The sequence below is a fragment of the Eschscholzia californica genome, unplaced genomic scaffold (genome assembly GCF_041429995.1).
Source record: "Eschscholzia californica isolate CP2 unplaced genomic scaffold, dmEscCali1.0.p SCAF_3, whole genome shotgun sequence".
Classification (NCBI taxonomy): domain Eukaryota; kingdom Viridiplantae; phylum Streptophyta; class Magnoliopsida; order Ranunculales; family Papaveraceae; genus Eschscholzia; species Eschscholzia californica.
Window position 1 is genome coordinate 9,513,394 of NW_028238420.1, and position 21,437 is coordinate 9,534,830.

The window sequence follows — 21,437 nt, forward strand, 5'->3', positions numbered from 1 at the left end:
ATGAATCTCATACCATGTCTTAGGTGACAGTTTAGTTTGACTACTGTGGTAGTCGGTTTTAAACTTTGCTTATTATCAATTAATTTGAAGATTGCTATCTTCAACCTTGATAATATCTAGTAATTTTTACTAGAGTTAAGGCTTTTAATTTCTTATATAGAATTTGCAACGGTTACGGCTTAAACACTTTTAAGCCTACTTTCCTTCCATGTCTTTAAGTTTGTTACGATGACTATTTGTACTACTTTCATCCTTTAGCCTTCTAGGATGTTTCAGTAATGTTTTGGGTTTCCAATTCGAATTGGATGTCTAAATGCTAATCACGTTCAACATGACTTGACTTTATGTTTTCAAACATAAACGTCTCTCTCATGCGTGCTTGCTCATCGGTGTCTTTTCAAACTCCGATTTGGCAACGCTCTTTGGCATGAGTTTTGGGTCGAAATTCTTTTAGACTTTTCCGAGTCTTAGATTTTCTGTTTCGGATCTCAAGCATCTCAGCGTACTCAGTCTCTCTAATCCTATCATCTTTTTGATCTATGCTTATAGATCTTCAGATGCCCAAAATTGCATTTTATCCTTTTGTGTGGTCCTTTTATTGAGTCAGTGTGTTCATTATTACACAACATCTTATGTCGTACTCAATCTTTTGTATGTACTCTGCATACGGACCCGGAAGGTTTGTTTCTCCCACTTACCTTCTTGAAACTCGTGATTCAAGATTTTTCTTCATTCCTCAGGAATCAAACTTCTTTGATTTCCTCTTTAAATCGAAGATTCTAACTCATGCTTGCTTTTAATCCGTCGATGGATTTCTGAAGCATGCCTATGGACATAACTTGATTGGAAGAATCTTATTCTTCTTGTCTAGTTTCGGGAAACATGAATGTTTCCATCCTTCTCAGTAATCTACTTTGGAAAACCAATTTAGGTCTTCCGTTGACTTAAATTATCAAGCTTCATGTCTTGACGAGATATGGATTCCATGATGATTTTGGCTTCTAGCCAAAATCTAGAGTCAGTTTTCGTTTCTGCGCAGGTCTTTTATCTCTTCAGAAATAACCTTTATTTTCTGAGTCTTTGAGATTTTACTTTTGGCCTTTTAGGGCTTTTGAACAACAATTAGAAATTTTCTCAACTACTTTGAGATATTCCTTTAGAGACACTTTCACTTGCTTTGAGAGTTCTCCTGCGAATGGCATTCGCTTTTGTGCGGTGGGTTTATAAGATCATATCTTTAACCTTTCCTTTTCCGAGGAGCCGCAGTTTGTTGCTCTTGGTCGAATTTAATCGTCTTGTACAAGTTTCATGATTGTTCTTCATGATTCTTCATGATTTTTCTCATGATCGAATTAAATCGACTTGTACTTTTCTCCCACTTATTCTTGTAATAATTAGTACTTTTCTCCCAGACTACTAGGTGTGCTAATTACTAGAAGAATACTATCATGAGCAACAAACACTTTGTTCTCTTGATTGGTTGTGGAAGAAGCCCAAATTTCTTTCAAAAAGAAATTGCGTCAAATATTAGCTAGTCTTGTAACGCTTTTTACAAGTTTTAGCTTTAGACGGAATTTTGGTAGTTTTGTGGGAAGTTATGTCTAGACTAGTGGATTTTGGAGGATAAAGTTTGATTCGTGTTCTTCATCTTAATCCTTTTGGACACTCCAAATATGGATAGGTTATAAGTACGTTTTAAGATCAATCTCTGTTTTTGACTCAAGACTTTCTTTCTTGTCAGTTGATTCATGTTTTGGTTATTTGAACCTATCTTGTAGGTGTTTAACCAAGTTTAGAATCCTTAGGTATAGATTGTTTAATTTAGCACTTTTAATAACATCTCAATTTAGAAATAAAGTTCTTTATTGATTCTCCATAATACTTAGTACAGAGATGATGTTAAAAACTAGAAAAACACTTAATCTAGATTAGTGCCTAAAGTAGACTTCGATCCCTTTCAGCATCCTTAGCAGTCGAGGCTTTTACTCCCTCTTGGATCTTGTCTTCCGTAGCCAAATACTCAGTCCCCAGCTGCACCTGTACATTCACAATGATAGGACAATTTTAGGTATCATATACTAAAGTTTGGAAATTTTACAGTATTTGATAAGTTAACTGTTTATACCTGAATTGGAAGCCACTGTTCCATTCTTCTTGTCCTCCAAGAACTTAGGGCAGTTTCTTTCCCAGTGGCCCTTACCATCACAGTAGAAACATTTGGTGTCAGGAGGAGGACCTTTGTCTTTAGGTTTGGCAACCCGTTTGCCTTTTCCTTTTGACGCAGTTTTCTTCTTCTGTTTTCCACCTTTCTTGAACCCTTTGTCATTTTGTACCATAAGAACGTCCTTCTTAGTCTCCACTATAGCGACGTCCGCTTCGGCTGTTAGAAGCATAGAATGAAGTTCCTCCAACGTTTTATCCCATCCATTCATGTTGTAGTTCATCTTAAACTGATTAAAACCACTATGGAGGGAGTGAAGGATAGTGTCGGTAGCCGTCTGTTGGCTATAAGGGAAACCTAGTTTAGCCAGCTTGCCCATGAGCTTGATCATTTGACGAACATGAGGCCCAACTGGTTTTCCCTTTTCAAGGCACATGTCCATAATTGCTTCAGAGGTTTCAAACCTCTCCAATCTCGGCTGTTAGAAGCATAGAATGAAGTTCCTCCAACGTTTTATCCCATCCATTCATGTTGTAGTTCATCTTAAACTGATTAAAACCACTATGGAGGGAGTGAAGGATAGTGTCGGTAGCCGTCTGTTGGCTATAAGGGAAACCTAGTTTAGCCAGCTTGCCCATGAGCTTGATCATTTGACGAACATGAGGCCCAACTGGTTTTCCCTTTTCAAGGCACATGTCCATAATTGCTTTAGAGGTTTCAAACCTCTCCAATCTCGACTGTTTCTGGAACATTTCCCGAAGTTGTCGCATCATGGAGTAAGCATCCATGTCTATGATCTGCTCTTGCAGAGTCGGTTCCATGGTTGCTAGCATTAAGCAAGTTACAGGCTCTGCCTTTTTCCGCACACTCTTTTCTTCATCTATCTCTTCTTTAGTCGAAGTATCATCCAATACAGGAATTGGAGTTTCTAGTACATGTTCCTTGCCTTCCATCCTGAGAACTATTCCTAGGTTCCTCTCCCAGTCGAGGAAGTTGTGCTCATTCAGCTTCTCCTTGTCGAGAAGTGAGCGGAAGTTGAAAATATCTTTTGTCATCTTTAAACTACATAAAAGAAATGGCAAAGTTTTAAAAATTCGTTATCATTTTGAAAAACTTAGGTTTCCCACATTATTCAATAAAAATCGTCCCCGATTGAATAAGTGATTCCAAGATCCCAGTTCTTCGGAGTAAAGCGGACGAAGGCCCTACCCTGTGACTCTGTCGTTCCGGGTGAGTGAACTACTTCACTGATCATACCTTATGACTATTGGTTGATAGATTTCATTAATGAATGACTAATCTATCCTTTTGCCTCGAGTATCCAAGACTCTCTTGTTGATCTCGTTGAGTAGAACCATTTAGACGTGTAGGCCTCTTCTATAGACCTACCCACATTGTCCCAAGGTAGAAAAGGTACTCTGCAAAGGCCGACCCACCTTCCTTGAACAAGGGCGCAACGAGTGTCTTAATCTGGATAGGCGATTACTCAAGATTACGTTTTGGGGACTTTTACGCTAGTCTGGCGTTTGTTGCAGTGAACTATTTAGCCTAACTAACATCGACGACATAAGGCGTAAATAAGTAAGTAAATGCGCGCAAGAAAATAAATCAAGCAGACATGGATCCTAGTATGGCCCCTAACCTAGAAGATCTAATCTCCTTTGGTTTGCTTCTTGTTTCGTCTTTTGGTTCGTCTAGATCTTCATCTTTGAACCTCCATTGATTTCTCCCACTCGCCTATCGATTCCTTCCTTGAGTTTCTTCAATGGACTTATAGACCCTAAACTCTAATTACAAGACTTTAACGATTCGCAGATCGTATAAACTTGAAATTAAAATTAATTACAAATATGCACCCATCTATGCTTAAAACAAGAATATAGAAACAAATCTATGGTCATACTAGTTTCCCGCATTCACATCACATGCATTCATATATATTAAGGCTAAGAATTATATATGCATGATTATCTTGGGAGACACTTTTGTCGACATCACATGTCACATTACGGACCTTAAGTCTAAATTCGAAGAATTCGACTAATGGTGCTTTCTGGTTTTATCTTTTATAATTTCTAAAATCAACTTCAAGAAAAACTCCGTTTCGGGTTTTGAAAGCCCGGGTAAATTTCGGAAAAAATATTGGTTCGATTTTTAATGATTTCATAAATCAATTTTAAGAGGAATCCATTTTGGCCTTCTGGATGGCCCGGATTAATTTTGATATTATTTGGTTGGAATCGGAAGAAAATTTGGCAAAAACTCCCACTCGAATGATGGTCCCTTTTCGTGGTCCGAAAATCCTCGAAAATGCCCGGGACAAGTCTTAGACAAGTCTCGTCACAAGCCCACAAAAGGGCTCGGACAAGGTCCAGACATAGCACGACCCAGTCCATGTACCAGACGCGTCTGGTGCTTGACCGGACCAGCACTAGGTGTCTCGGACCTAGTCCGAGAAACCCAAAACCTCCCAGACGCGTCTTCAAGACGCGTCTGGTGCTGGACCGGACCAGCACTAGGTGTCTCGGACCTAGTATGAGAAACCCAAAACCTCCCAGACGCGTCTCCAAGACGCGTCTGGTCGAGAGCTCTGGACGCGTCCTAGACGCGTTCAGGATGTTATCTAGACGCGTACCAGCTGCTTTGGACGCGTATCCAAGATGCGTCCAGATGCTTCCATCGCAGCTGGTGGTCGCGTCCAAGACGCGACCTGGACGCGTCCTAGATGCGGGCAGTAACAATCTGGTTGCAGCTGCTGGACGCGTCTCCTGGACGCGTCTCAGCAGCTGCTCTAGACGCGTCCAGCAGCTTCTGTCCGACCAAGAAGCTTCCTGGACGGACACTAGGGTTTCCAAAGCCCTAGTTTCCAATTTTATTTTTTTTTGTTTTGCAAATCTCTATTTGCTATTTTCCAAATTTTAAACTCTTTCAAAATTTTGAAATCCCTTTTAGAACACTTCTAAAATTTCTCAAAACGTTTAGAAATTTTTAAAATTTCCAAACTTTGTTTTTGGGAGTTTCTTAAAACTCAAAATCAATTCTTTTTAGAATACTTGTAAAATTCCAAATTTTTGTTTTTTGGGAGTTTCCTAAAACTCAAAAACAATTCTTTTAATCAACCAATTTTGGATCAAAATTCTAATTTTTTCAAGAACAATTTTGAAAACCAATTCAAAATCAATAAAATTCAATGTTTTGAAACACTTTCAATCATCAATTTTTATTTTTTTATTTGAAAAACTAGTTGAATCATATTCATTGTAATCAAATTATGAGTTTGTAGTACTTCTAAAACACTTTTAAAATACTTTTATAAACTCTATCTATCAAACTATCAAGCATATTAAATATCAATTAGTTCAATTCTTAGGAAAAACTAGTTAATTGCAAGAGGGTCTGACGCCACTGTAGGGAATTATACCCTTATACTAGTGTTTGTAGCGGATAACGTCATCGAATGTCTAACACTAGTATCCCCAAGATCATCATGCAAAACTAATAATTAACTAATAGGAAGATAGTAGATTACCTTAATCGCTATTTCCCTCGAGCTAGTTGAATATATTAAAGAAGACCAAGAGCTTCAAACGTAGATCCTCTACTTGGGACACCGAACGGTGTATTTAATCTCCCTCCTTGAAAACTCACTAGCACTCCAATGATGGGTTGATAATAAGAAGACCTTCTTCTTGCTTTACTAGAAGATAGCTTGGGAATTAGCTCACTTTCTCCTCTCTACTTGATGTGGTAGAGTAAGAAAGCGTAGAGAGAAATTTCACACCTTATTATCTTTCCTAAGAGTGTTTATATAGAACCCTAATGATAATACACCTCCTCAAAGGTTTCTTAAAACACCCTTTAGATAAGATTTAGAGAAATAGTCGAAAATAGCAATTAATGATATTTTCTCAATTCCCTAAGGAGGAGGTGTCCAAACACCACGAAACTTTTCGTGCATACTACTGGGTATGTTAGCAACTCACCCTCCAAAATTCAGCTCAATCCGAGTTCCGGAAGTACCAGAACCGGCCTTGGCCCAAAACCCTTATTTCGGGCCTTTTTGTTATCTTTTGCCCAAATTCTATTTAAGCCTGTGAGATATGTTTATGGGACATTCCCAATGTTGTATCAAACTCCCACTAGTCATATCATCCGATTAAATACCCATTCTTATGTGTAACCCGATGTAGGATCCGATCGAAGTTAGCCGCGAATTACTTCGTAATTCGACGATCGTAGTTGGTTTCTAGCTAAACACTACAACCCCTAAATCAATCGGACTTGATGATCTTCTTCATCAATTTTTTTAGCTGACATATTGCTCGCATTTCCATTTTGGTCGAAGGACATCTCCTTCAACTCCTTCAGAATCTTGGTTATGATTTTGTAAGTGGTGTTCAACAGACTGATCGGACGATAATCGGCTGTGGTCTGAGGGGTTTTGGTTTTCGGAATAAGACAGATGTGGGTATGGTTAGACCTGGGGGGAAGGTGAGAGCTACTGAAAAATTCAGTAATAATATTGATCACGTCAGTTTTAACGGTGTTCTAATTAGACTGATAGAAGAAAGGAGGGTAGCCATCCGGACCCGGAGTAGCCTCAGGTTTTAGTGAGAAGGTCGCATTACAGATCTCATCCTCGGTGGGGGTGCCAGTAAGAATGTGATTTTGAAGTTCGGTGATCTGAGGAGTAAAGAGGGAGAGCAAATTATCGGAGATGAGAGTGCCAACTGAAGATGAGATATTGATAAGGTGAGAAGAGAAGATATTGGCGATCTCCGTAACATCGTTAGACCAAGTGTTATCGTCTCTTTTGATAGTGGATATTCGATTTTCCCGATCACGGTTGATGGCTTTAGCATGAAAGTATTTGGTATTTCTGTCACCTAACTGGATGTTCGCAATTCTAGATTTCTCCTTCCAAAAACTTTCTTGCTGGTTATAGGTGTCTTCGAACTGGTGGAATAAACTTTCATAGGCCTCATGGTTTTGGACAGTCTGAATAGTAGAGGTAAGGTTTTTTATTCTGGTCTCTAGATGACCGAATACCGCTTTGTTCCAGTGAGATAGTTTAATGGCTAAGGAGTTGAGTTTGTTCTGAATCTGATTATAAGAAGTAAGCCAGTATACTAATGAAATTACCGCACTCCGGGTGAGACATCGAGGTGCGGATAAACTTGAATGGTTTTTTACAAATGTTAGATTTAATTTTTGTGGTGAGGAGGATAGGGACATGGTCCGAGCCTAAGTCCGGGAGATGATAGAGAGTGAAGGTCGGATAGTCAATAAGCCATTGGTGATTGGTTAAGGCTCTGTCGAGCCTTTCCTGAATAAGGTTGCCCATGAACTGTCTATTAGACCAAGTGAAGAGAGGGCCACTAAAATCTAAGTCAAGGAGGCCCAAGTTATTGATGCGAGCTTTAATTGTCCTGACATGGGCCGGGAGGGCCTCTTTACCCCCGATTTTGTCAGCCGGGTGCATAATCGTGTTGAGGTCACCTATAAGCACCAGGGAGTATTAAGGTCAGGGGCTAGGTTGCTCAATTGGTCGCAAGGTCTCATACGATGGGAGTTATAAGGGCACCCATAGAATATTGAAGTGATAAAATGGAAGTTATTACTGGCCTGGGTGCCTTGGATTATGTTGCTGTCTGCATGCAAAATCTCAAAAGTATAGGCTTGGGTCCAAAAAATGGCGAGCTCTCCAGCTTTGTTAGTGGGCTCCACAGTGAAGTGGTTTTAGTCGGATTGAAGGTTTAGGAACTTGCCAATATTAGTATTCATACACTTAGTCTCGGACAGAAAAATAAGGTCGGGCTTATGCTCTCTAATTAATGCCCAAAGATGTTTTCGATTAAGGAAGTTACCACAACCTCTCACATTCCAAGCTAAGATTGAGAGGTCACTGTTAGGGGGAGTGTCCATGGTCAAAGGAGCCAGAGAGGCTCACGACAAAAGTCCACGGGTCAGAACCACAACTCTTAAGGCCACTGGACAAAAAAACTAATCTGAACCGAGTCTAATAAGGATAGGCAAAGAACCGAAAAAAACCTACAAAATTACACCAAATAAAACTTGCTAGTAGAGGTAAAGATTCAAGTAATAAAACATACTACCAGAGATAAGGATAAACAAAGAACCGAAAAACCTACAAAATTACTCCAAATAAATATGCTAGCAGAGATATAGATCCAAGCAATAAAGGAGCTAAAGTTAACCTAATATCCACATACTGATTAAAAAACTAAACCCTAAACTTAGGGGGGGGGTATTGGATTGGGACTTTCGCGGACATTTGAGAGTCCGCGAAAGTCCGAGGCATTCAAATTCAGACATTTAAGAGTCTACGAAAGTCTGAGGCATTCAAATCCAGACATTTGAGAGTCCACGAAAGTCTGAGGCATTCAAATCCAGACATTTGAGAGTCTATGAAAGTCCGAGGCATTCGATTTGTCTTCCAAAATGTCTCATACTTTGGTGGACTTCATAGTTTGATGGATTTGTGAAGGATTTGGGACAAATTTGGAAGCCAAAATGTCTTTCAAAAAACAAGAGACATTTGAAGTCCATCATGTGATTAACCAATAATAATAATATTAAAATAATAAATGTCCATCAATGTCCACAAATATTCACAGATGTCCTCGAAAGTCGAAAAATATATTTTTGAAATGTTAGTATAAATATATTATTTCATGTGATTAAACAATAATAATAATATTAAAATAATAAATGTCTACCAAATGTCCATCAATGTCCACAAATATTCACAGATGTCCACGAAAGTCGAAAAATATATTTTTGAAATGTTAGTATAAACATATTATTTCATGTGATTAAACAATAATAATAATATTAAAATAATAAATGTCTACCAAATGTCCATCAATGCCCACAAATATTCACAGATGTCTACGAAAATTGAAAAATATATTTTTGAAATGTTAGTATAAACATATTATTTCATGTGATTAAACAATATAATAATATTAAAATAATAAATATCTACCAAATGTCCATCAATGTCCACAAATATTCACAGATGTCTACGAAAATCGAAAAATATATTTTTGAAATGTTAGTATAAACATATTATTTCATGTGATTAAACAATAATAATAATATTAAAATAATAAATATCTACCAAATGTCCATCAATGTCCACAAATATTCACAGATGTCCACGAAAGTCGAAAAAACTATTTTTGATATGTTAGTATAAATATATTATTTCATATGATTAAACAATAATAATATTAAAATAATAAATGTCTACCAAATATCCATCAATGTCCACAAATATTCACAGATGTCTACAAAAGTCGAAAAATATATTTTTGATTAGCACAAATATAATATGCATTACACATTTTGTCAATGGACTCAAGATTAAAATGTCCCCAGGACATTTTGTTTATGGATCAAATGTCTTGAAATGTCTATAAAAATATTTTGTCTACAAACTCTCAATGTCTTGAAAATGTCTAGGAACACATGTTGTCTATAATAAATCATCCGAAATGTCTTGAAATGTCTACGGGACAATTTGTCTATGAAAGTCTGTGAAAGTCTCGATCCACTACCCCCCCTTAGCAGATTAAAAACTAAACCCCAAACCCAAGGAGAAAACACAAGAAGACTAATACTATTGTTCGAAGAAGGAAGCAATATCAGCCTAGAAATTTTTTTTTTTAAAGAAAATACAAGAACTCAGGCTATACAAAACAAAAGCTAGTGGGAAACAGAAAGACCCAGATCACCAATAACAAATTGAAACTGAGAAGATACTAAATAAACAAGCCGAAGCCACTAGATAGTTACTAAAAAACAGACAATTAAACCAACAGAGAGTAAAAGAGGAAAGAAATACATACAAAACTAGAAACCAATCAAACTAAGACCATAAGGTTGACAAGATTAAAAACCAAAACACACAGATAATAAGTAAAGAAAATGAAATAGCAAGCATACACAACCAACACATGCAAGTGGAAACCCTAGTGCAGAAAGATCGAAAGAGCAAAATAACCAACACAGATGAAGCCTAATACCAGTCAAGAAGCCTAATTAAGGACGAGAAGTATGGCCAAGTCTAGAGATTATAATATCAAAATTAAGAAGAAATAAATTACTTCCCTGAATGTGTTGAAGTGATGATGAAGTTTGGGTTTTGTTTTGCGTCTGCCGTCTTCTCACCCGGCTGCAATTTATATGGGGCTTCGTTGAGTAAGGGAAGGCTGACTTTGATTCGAGCTTACTTTGATCGATGCAAGAATTTTGCAGTAGTGATGATGACAAATAGTTATTGATTTTGAACAATAGGGTGAGTAACTTTGTTGGTGTGTTGTTAGGAAAAGAAAATGGAACAGATGGATAATCAGATTGCTATAGTTGGTAGATGAAGTGAATTGATTACTAAATGAGAAAGGGTAGATTTTCTAGGTCAAGCGATTTGGGTTGTTGCAGAAGGATGCAATGGAGTTGGGGCTTTTTCTGTGGAAAAAGGGGTAGCACTGTGGGTGTTGCAGATCTACTAATAGTAGTAAGTGATTGGCAAGAAGTTGTGAGTGGTATTAGCTGGTGTAGATCTAAGAGAGGGGTTAGGGTTTGTGATGGAAAGGAAGAGGGAAGAACAAGAACATTTTCTCTCTCCTCAAAAAATCGCCTACCCCTTTCCCCCTAGTGCAAAAAAAAAAAAAAGAGAAGTAAGGCATTATCTATTATATAAAACAGAAGGGAAAACGATGACTGGGACAAACATCCTTATTTAATAAGAGATATTGTCTAGAAGCCCTTCTCAAATTTAAAATATAATTACCTATTTAAAAAACAATAATCGTTTCTTACTTAGAAATAAAAATTCTAATTTAACAAAAAAAAGAAACAAAATAAATTTCAAGGGTTAAAAAAAGAAATTAAAATATCTCTCTCAATAAAATAATAACTAATTTAAGAGAAAATAAATAAAAATAATTATAACTAATACAAATCTCCCTCTCTCTCAATAAAATATAATTAACAATAAATTCCGTAACATTCGATTGATAGGCACGGGATATACCCTAGGGTTAAAAAGAAAATTGTAATAACTAATAAAATCTCTCTTTCATCAATAAAATAATACCTAATTAAAATCTCTCTCAAATGTCCGTGCCCTAGGGCACGGGATATACCCTAGACAATATTGTCTATGGGTTTTTTGATTTTTACATAATGGTCCTTCGTGAAATGGACGACCGGATTACTTTGCAATGTGCTGACTTGGTTTTGAGGAAGATTCCTAATACCGGACGAGGAAGATTATGGAAAGTTTCTTAGTAAAAAATAAGTTTATGAAAAGTTGGTTTAATCTCTCTACTTTCTTTCTTCCTATGAGATTGTTCAGGATTTTATTTCTTATTAGACTTCAATTTAATATATTTTTTGATAGGTCAATGAAATTAAGAAACCCTAAGACTGAACTAATAATTTTGTCTCCCCTTTACTTATAGTTCATTGTCTTCATATTTCATATTGATCAATGAAAAATAACGTGATCTCCTTGGAAACTTCAATCATTTAGAAGAGCTGGACAAGGTTTTCGATGATTATTTTCATCATAAATCACTGGCAGAAAGTAATATACCCAAGACATACTAGAGGAATTTAAGCTCTTGAAGGTAATTTGTTATTGAACCTGTATTTGGAGGTTATCAATCCATCCATTCCCTATTGTATTAACATATTTTTATGATTCTTTAGGCTGTGATTGATGGACAAGGACTTTTGGGCGTTCCATAAATCTCTCCACAGAAACATATATACTAATCCTCAATGAACATTGAATTTGAGAAAACTATAGAAGGTAAAACTCTGGTTGTACTACTTAACTCTATCTATGCTTGCTCTAAATTTTACATGTATGAACAGGTGGGCATGGACAACGTGGTTTACAAGATGGATTTGGAAACACTAAAGAGAATATCTATGAGGTAATCATAGTATAACACATTGTTGCTAACAATTTTCATTATTGTTATACTGTGTGATAGATTGATGCCTTCCGAGAGACATCAGTTTATCAAACATGTTACGACCATTTAAGTAAGAAAGTTTGATATGTTTTTTATTTGCATAAGTATGATTAGATTGACGCATTTTATCATATAAATTGTCGCTGACTGAATGAATGTCACTTGAGACACTACTCCATCCAAAAATAAAGTTAAATGTTTGTAGGTGCAGGCTCTCTCCAGTATTAATTTTTTGGTGTACATAATACATGATCTCCTATATTGATTTCTTATTTAGTACTATTAAAGTTTCTTAAACACTTTTTTTCTTTGTTTTCACGTGATTTTTGTTTTACTTGTAGTGTTTTTATTTTACTGCTCATGAGAGCAAGACACGAGTAACACGAAATAACCGTAGGTACGTAGCACATTTACCATAACATATGCAATTACGTAAAAATACTCCACAAATTCTGCCGTGCCAGAGGCACAGGATATACTCTAGTATGGTATAAAATCCCAAAAAAATCAAAGCTTTCCCGGTGAAGGGTTATCTCTTCACCGGGTGAGATCTCTTTACTTTTTATGTTGAAGTTTATTGTTTTTTTTTTGTTAGATCTAACCATAGTTTTGGAGTAACAAAAGGTTGAAGAAAATATGAAAGATGATGTTGGAAGGAATACAAGGTTTATTCTCTCATGAAGGTAGTATTTGTTTTCCTGTATCTCTTCTAGGGTTACGACATAAAGAAAAGCAAAATCGACATCAAGGAGAGATGAATGGGCAACAAACTATAAAGAGAAGAATCAAGAAGAAATGTTGTATTTGATCAACAATCTTATTCCACATACTCTTCAAATCTCAAAGTTCTCCACTAATCACTGTGTTAGAGGTATAGTACTCTGAAATCCAAGAGATCATGGATTCGATTCATATGGGTGATCTTCATAACCCATATGTAAAAAATTTGTGATTATATGGTATAAATAATGTAAAGATCTTGATCTTGTAATGGCCTTTAAGGGTCTTAGAATAGCCTTTTAGGGTTTAGTAATGGCCTTTTAGAGGTCTTTGTATGTGTAATTATGGCAGTAATAGTGCTATCTCTAATCATCATGTTGTAATTTGCATTTGTAAACACATGATGTTATCAAAGCCATGTAAGATGTTTGGATGTACTCCATCATTAATGAAATTAAAGTTTCTTTGTCAAAAAAAAAAAAAAAAAATCCCTTTGCCTTTGTTTACTCACGGGTCCACAAGTACCCCATTACAAAAGTACTTTTCTAAAGAATGTGCAGAACTTGTAAAGTGACTGGTGAGGTGAGACTTGAAGCCAATAATCATAATTGGGTAATTAATTTCTTTTAACAGTTGGATAATAGTATAATAGACTGGATAATAAAGTGGGCCATTGGGTAAAGGTGGGCCCTGTGCTACCGCACCGGTGGCACCCCTTTACCCACGGCTCTGACTATAAGTCACCAATAGTAAAAAACAACCATCATCACCGTTACCTTGATCACAACCTCACGACCACGTCCACCACCACCTACCGCTATACCCTTACTCCAATCATCATCTAAATTGTAATTTAATTAAAATGAAATACCTTTATGAGAAAAGAAAATTTAGAGCATCTCCAATGCAAAACTTAAAAAAAAAAAAACTCTATTTGGCTTATGTGTTGAGTCTCAATTGAGATTCTCTTTCTTATGTGGCTAACTTGAGTCTCTCTAATTCAAGTCCTTCTCCAATGCAACATTCTAAAAAACTCTAATAGATACACATGTCACACATACATTTAATAGGAAAAAGTGGTTGAGAAAGAAAGGCTTTCTATTGGTCCAAAAATTAAATTTGATGACTAGGACACTTAAGACTCTCAAAAGAGATATCAAAAATAGAGTTTTTAGTTGAGACATCTTAAAACTTAATGCTTCCACATCATCTTAAGATCTCAATTGAGTTTTGCATTGGAGAGGTTTTTTCTCAAAAAAAACTCTAAACTCCTAGGTGGCACTTAAGATTTTAAGATTGAGTCTTGCATTGGAGATGCTCTTAGAATTAGACTTATGTTACCTAACTAACTTAATAACTTTTTATTTATAAATAACTAATTCGCCAAATATACATCTTGATCACGTGTCAAGATGTCTCAATTTTTCAAATTAAGGATACTTAAATATGGTCTGACATTCTTATGTATCATGCACAAGAAGGTTTACTATTATTAGTTTGAAGCCAAATCATTCATTAATGCAAGGTAGACCCGAGGTTTGGTGGTTAGATCAAAAAATGTGGCCCTTTTTGAAAGTTTAACCTCAAAAAGTATAATTTCTTGCTCGAAACTTGTCCAAATACAAAATCAACCACTACAAATATATTTTACGGTGGAACCAATCTATATTTTATAAACATGAAATTCAGAATTCTATGATTTATTTCTTCGTCAAATAAACTAGAGAGCACAAGAGAGAGAAAGATGATAATATTGTTTAGAAAATTCCTGAATCAGGTAATGCGCACCTAATCTCAATTATAGCCTCTAGGCAATAGTCGGAGCACCAGTTCCCCACTTTATCGTTACTTTTTTACTTTAGAATTTTCCCTTTCTCTACTTATAGTTAGTAGTGATGGTAACCAATCCATTGAAAGCATACAAACTTCATTAATCTCTTTCAATCTTAACAAAAAATTAGCGTTACCATTTATCGGATGATTTGAAATAATTTCAATCCATTGAGAAAGTATAGATATTGAAATGATTAAGATTTCATATGTACTAGCCCCTTAAACAACCAGTAATGTGAATTGTACTTTACAGACGCCACATTAATGCAAATCCATTAGACTTCCCCATAATAGGACATATCAAATGTTAATTCAGAAGGCCATAGAAGGTATATTCAAGAACAATAATTATGCAGAGTGAGATTGACGATTGATTCAGCCAGAAAAGGTTTCCCATTAATGATTTTACCTTTTTATATATTTATCCTAAACTTTGGTATATTTATACATCATTTTCGTAAAACTTACATTTTTTGTTTTAAAATGTTGAAAAACAATGTTATATTTACAGTTATAAACTTTACCAATCTATTTACAATTCAAAAAAAAACTTTACCAATCTATTTGAAGCTATTTTCTAAGTTTAACAATATCTTAAATTAATTAAAAATTAAGATTCTTGGTTTTTAAAAGTTAGACAATAAGAAACAAAGTCTCAAATTTGTCCAATTCAGTAGGTCGAGTTAAACAATAATGATAGAATTATTAGTTATAAAATTAGAAGTTTGATTACCCTCTTACATTTTATTTACTGATTAACTTTTTATTTTTTAAGGATTAGTTTTCTTTACAAGTTATTTATTTTTTATTTACAAATAAATGACTTAAAAACCAAACTGATACCTAAAACAAAAAGGTAATTGAAGTATATAAATTAAAAATGACGATAAAAATAATGTATAAAATAAAAAATAACAAATAAATAAATCAAAAAAATTTATACCTAAAAAGAGGTAATCAGAGTATAAAACTAATTACTAAAAGTAAATTTTTCTTTATTTTATAAACAACAAATATAAATTAGTTAAACTTTATTTTGAAACTAAACCTTTAGACAAATTCGAGATCTAAAGTTAAATTTTTTTTAATATAAAATGAAAAAAAAAATTTCTAATATTCTCCTCCATTTCCTTCTTTTTCTTCTTCTCTCTTCTTCTTTTTTCTGTGTGCTGAGATAGAACACGATTCTATTTCTTTCTTCTTCGTTTTCCTGTATAGTTACACAAAATTCAAGATTACTATTTGTTATTCTTTTATTCTATTTTCTACCTTTTCTATTTACCTTTTATCTTTAAATCGGACGGATATTTATCTTTCATAACATCTCTCACATATTTTTGTTATCTTAAGCTTAATTATATATTTATAACAAAAAATTAAAAAAATTTATTTATTTTAGGTTGTCGAAAAATGATAATTTTAATTCACAATGTTTTACCAATCTATTAAAGGTCTTTTCAAAGTATTTTATTTTTATATTCATACACCATGAGATTCAGACGAATAAACTTTTAAAAAAAAAGAATAATCATGAAGATTATTAATTAATACAAAATTAGATGTTAAACTCTGAAATTTATTAAAAATTTAGGTTTTAAGTCTATAAAAGTTAGTAAACAAGTGATGTAGCGGAAAACTCGGAAAAGTATTTAGTTCTTTTAAGACTTATAAAACCAAAACGAAGAAGATTAAACTAAAGAGTCGTGATTCAATAAGCTCGAGCTCATAGGTTGAACTATGAGCTTGAGCTCATGGTCGTTAGATCTTTTAGGATCATACCATATAATAATTTAACAACTTAGTGTTTCTTAATTTAATCCTTAATTTAAAGAGATAGTTAAACCAAGAAAGATTAACTATAAATGTTTTCTTAATTACTAGATTATCAAAAACATCTTTCCACCCCTCCGCTCACGCTCTCTTCATTTTCTCTTTTTAGTTTTCTTCTCAAATGGTTGGCTTGTATTCCTTCAACACAAAAATAACAATCAAGATGATCCATCATGTGAATGTGTATTTCTTTTCTTATATATTCATAAGCTTGTAAATATTAGTTCCCCTTCGAAGACTCGAAATATTAGAATAGAAAATGTAGAAGGCCATAGAAGGTATATTTATACATAATTTTCGTAAAATTTACATTTTTATTTTAAAATGTCGAAAAACAATGGTATATTTATAGTTTTAAACTTTACCAATCTATTTGAAGCTATTTTCTAAGTTTAACAATATGTTAAATTAATTAAAAATTATGCAGAGTGAGATTGATGATTGATTCAGCCAGAAAAGGTTTCCCATTATGTTACCTTTTTATATTTTTATCCTAAACTTTGGAATATTTACATAATTTTCGTACAATTTACATTTTTTATTTTAAAATGTCGAAAAACGATGGTATATTTATAGTTTTAAACTTTACCAAACTATTTGAAGCTATTTTCTAAGTTTAACAATATCTTAAATTAATTAAAATTAAGATTCTTGGTTTATAAAATTAGACAATTAGAAACAAAGTCTCAAATTTGTCTAATTCAGTAGGTCGAGTTTAATAATAAAGATAGGATTATTAGTTATAAAATTAGAAGTTTGATTACCCTCTTACATTTTATTTACTGATTAACTTTTTATTTTTAGGGATTAGTTTTATTTACAAGTTATTTATTTTTTATTTATTTTGTTTGAAAAATAAATGACTTAAAAACCAAACTAATACCTAAAACAAAAAGGTAATTAAAGTATATAAATTAAAATGACGATAAAAATAATGTATAAAATAACAAATAAATAAATCAAACAAATTTATACCTAAAAAGAGATAATCAAAGTATAAAACTAATTATTAAAAGTAAATTTTTCTTTATTGTTATAAACAACAAATATAAATTAGTTAAACTTTATTTTGAATCTAAACCTTTGGACAAATTCGAGATCTAAAGTTTAAATATTTTTAATATAAAATGAAAAGAAATAATTTATAATGTTTTCCTTCTTCTTCTTCTTCTTCTCTCTTCTTCCCTCTTCTGCTCTCTTCGTTTTTTTCCTGTGTGCTGAGATAGAACACAATTCTATTTCTTTCTTCTTCTTTTTCCTGTGTGGTTACACAAAATTCGAGAGTACTGTTTGTTATCCTGTTATTCTATTTTCTACCTTTTCTATTTACCTTTTATCTTCAAATCGGACGGATATTTATCTTCATTACATATCTCACATATTTTTATTATCTTAAGCTTAATTATATTTGTATAAAAAAAAAACTTAAAATTTTTTATTTATTTTAGGTTGTTGAAAAAAATGATAATTTTAATTTCAATTTCACAATGTTTTACCAATCTATTAAAGGTCTTTTCAAAGTATTTTATTTTTATATTCATACACCATGAGATTCAGATGAATAAACTTAAAAAAAAAAAAAAAGAATAATCATGAAGATTATTAATTAATACAAAATTAGATGTTAAACTCTGAAATTTATTAAAAGTTTAGATTTTAAGTCTATAAAAGTTAGTAAAAAAGTGACGCAGCGGAAAACTCAGAAAAGCATTTAGTGATTTAATAAGCTCGAGCTCATAGGGTGAACGATGAGCTTGAGCTCATGGTCGTTAGATCTTTTAGGATCATACCATATATCAATTTAACAACTTGGTATTTCTTAATTTAATCCTTGATTTAAGGAGATAGTTAAACCAAGAAAGATTAACTATAAATGTTTTCTTAATTACTAGATTATCAAATACATCTTTCCACCCCTCCGCTCACGCTCTCTCCATTTTCTCATTTTAGTTTTCTTCTCAAATGGTTGCTTTGTATTCCTTTAACACAAAAATAATGATCAAGACGATCATGTGACAAAATGTTTATTTCTTTTCTTATATATTTATAAGCTTGTAAATATTAGTTCCCCTTCGAAGACTCGAAATATTAAAATAGAAAATGTAGATCAAATCAACTCATCTTTGTTCTTGTTATACAATTCGGCGTGGATTTGATTTTTCGAATTAGCAAGTACAACAAGTTTGAACAATTAATTTATGAACCGAAACAACAAACTTCTTTTCTTGCTTGTCACACAAAACATTTAATTTTCCTTAACAAAACAGAAAAACATCGAACGCATACAAAAGAAAACTCCGAAGGATGGTGAAGAGACTACGACGATGATAGTATTAATGAATCAACCCAACATCACCATATGGGTATAGATGTCTAATGATTGGGTCAAGACACAGGTTCTTACACAATTCATTTTAATGGTGGAGAGGTTTTGTATTTTGGAAGCAGTCAACGATGGTTAATAACAATTAGAGTAGAAAACAAGAGAGAGAAAGTAAAGAGAGGAACGAGTGAGAAAAATCGAAGGTTATGTGATAATATCGTAATTAAGAGGATTATTAAAGTCTTAATTCCTTTTTGGTTTATTCTGCTCCTTAAATCAAGGAGGATCCAACTGTAAATTGATTTGTGAGATGATGTTGGAAGATATAACGGTCCATCAGCTCAAGCTCATAATTCATCTTATGAGCTTGAGCTCATTGAATCACGGCTCTAAAGTAAATACTGAATTTTTATTGATAAAACTTGATGTCTTAGACAATTGCTAAATACCCTTTATATAGAAGTAAAGACTCGAAAACCTAAATAAACTAGAATCAATAACAACTTCTAAATAATAAAGGTTCCCAAAAGTTAAACTAAACTTTCTAAAAAAAAATGGAACTACCAAAAATATAGAAACTACCTGAAAATAAAAACTACTAACGAATTCAAGGAAACTGCTAATTTTTTAAAGATACATCTAATTTTGTCGTTTGACTTTAACTTTGGACGCAGCGACCAATTCCTCTCCATCAATAAAAGACAACCTCAAATATGTCCAATTCAATAGGTTAGTTTTACACTAAAAATTGAGTTATTACTTTTAATAAAGATTTAAATTCTTGGTATATAGAAGTTATTTATTTATTTTACTTAAAAGTAAATAACTTAAAAACAAACAAATACCTAAAAGAAAAATGTAAATAATGTCTAATCAGGGAAAATAGTAATAACTCAATGATAATGAAGTTAGAAAAATGGTAGCTAAAATTAAAAAAACAAATAAATAAACAACTTTATAAAATTATTACCTAAAATGATGTTATCTAAGTATAAAACGAATTATCAAAGATAAATTTGTCGTTTGACTTTGACTTTGGCCGCATCGACCCATTCCTCTTCATCAGTCTCCTCCGCTTGAAAAGAACTCGATCTCGAGTTACAGTTAGAATAAAGTGGCGTATCCGGATAGAAAATATAAATATCAGCCACATTAAAGGTATTTGAAATTCTCATTTTATCAGGAAGATCTACTACATAAGCATTTTCATTGATTTTGAAGAATGGCCCATACTTCTTGGGCTTCAACTTATTATACATGCATGCAGGAACTCGATCTTTCGTAAGAAAATCATCACTTGATCACTTTCCTCATATACTTTTTCCCAACGATGCTTATCTCCTACCGCCTTGTTCTTCACAATAGTCTCCTGAAGTCGAAGTCAGACTTCGTCGTGCATCGCCTGAATCTGTTTTGCCATATTTTCTGCTGCTATACTAACTCCCGCCCCCTTGGGTAATCTTGCTAAATCCACAACGTGGTTAGGAGCTTTCACATAAACGACAGAAAAAAGAGTTCTTCCGGCAGCACTATGTACTGCATTGTTGTAGGCAAAATCGGCATTGGATAATGCATGATCCCACTGCTTGGATTTATCTCCACAGATACGACGAATCATGTTACCTAAAGTTCGGCTGGTTACCTTCGTCTGTCCATCTGTTTGGGGATGAGCTATAATACTTCTATCTAATTAAGGAAGTGGCAAACATCTTCCATAAGGTGCCCCAAAAATGACTAAGGAACTTTGAGTCCCTGTCAGAAGTAATCGATTTAGGTACTCTATGTAACTTGACAACTCCGCAAAAAAATAATTTTGCTATATGTGTGGCATCCGAAGTCTTCCTATACGGAATAAAGTGAACCATCTTGGAAAACCTGTGAACGACCACAAAAACCGAGTCTACCCTCATTTGTGTTCGAGGAAGGCCTAACACAAAGTCCATGGACAGATACTTCCAAATATTTGCGGGAATGGGGAGGGGCATGTAAAGACCCGTATTTTGAGCCTGACTCGTTGATACTTGACAAATGTAGCACTTCTGAACATAATTCTCCACAGCTCTTTTTAATTTCGGCCAAAATATTGACTCAATAAAACTAAGGACTATTTTTATGTCTTCCGAGATGTGCGCCCAATCCACTGGCGTGTAAGTCCCGAGTCAAGCTTTCTCGTAGGGACATTTTGGAAATGCATAAGTTATTGTCCTTAAATAGATAACCCTCTAAAATAAGGTAATCTGCCATGGGTTGTCCTTCCTTATACAGCATAATGATTAGGACCTTTCGGCGGTGTACAAGGTGCTCTGCCTCAATTTTACTGAATATAAGAATATCATCGAAATAAACAACAACGAATTTTCGCCTAATACGATGTTCAAGTACCTGATTCATCACAAGCACGAGAGTGTTGGGAGCATTGCTAAGACAGAAGGGCATGACCAACCATTCATATAGCCCATGTTTACTTGATCCGATTAGAGCGGGGTAAACTCAGGAGCTAAGACATTTTTATACGAAACACCAAAAAGATTAACTCCGGTAACATATCATCTTCAAT

At 33.9% G+C, this 21,437-nt stretch overlaps 1 protein-coding gene and 1 long non-coding RNA gene across 2 annotated transcripts; one reads left to right on the forward strand and one right to left on the reverse strand.

The window, feature by feature from the left end:
- Positions 1 to 1,845: 1,845 nt before the first annotated feature.
- Positions 1,846 to 7,036, reverse strand: LOC147548242 (uncharacterized). The gene is made up of 2 exons (XM_086666584.1): positions 2,126 to 7,036; positions 1,846 to 2,037 (listed from the first exon to the last, which is right to left on the reverse strand). Exons 1-2 carry the CDS (start codon positions 2,601 to 2,603, stop codon positions 2,021 to 2,023), a joined length of 495 nt encoding a protein of 164 aa, XP_086522710.1. The 5' UTR covers positions 2,604 to 7,036; the 3' UTR covers positions 1,846 to 2,020.
- Positions 6,089 to 10,824, forward strand: LOC147548243 (uncharacterized). Its single transcript, XR_015237040.1, has 2 exons — positions 6,089 to 8,429; positions 9,755 to 10,824. It is a non-coding gene; the product is annotated as an uncharacterized LOC147548243 (long non-coding RNA).
- Positions 10,825 to 21,437: the final 10,613 nt, after the last annotated feature.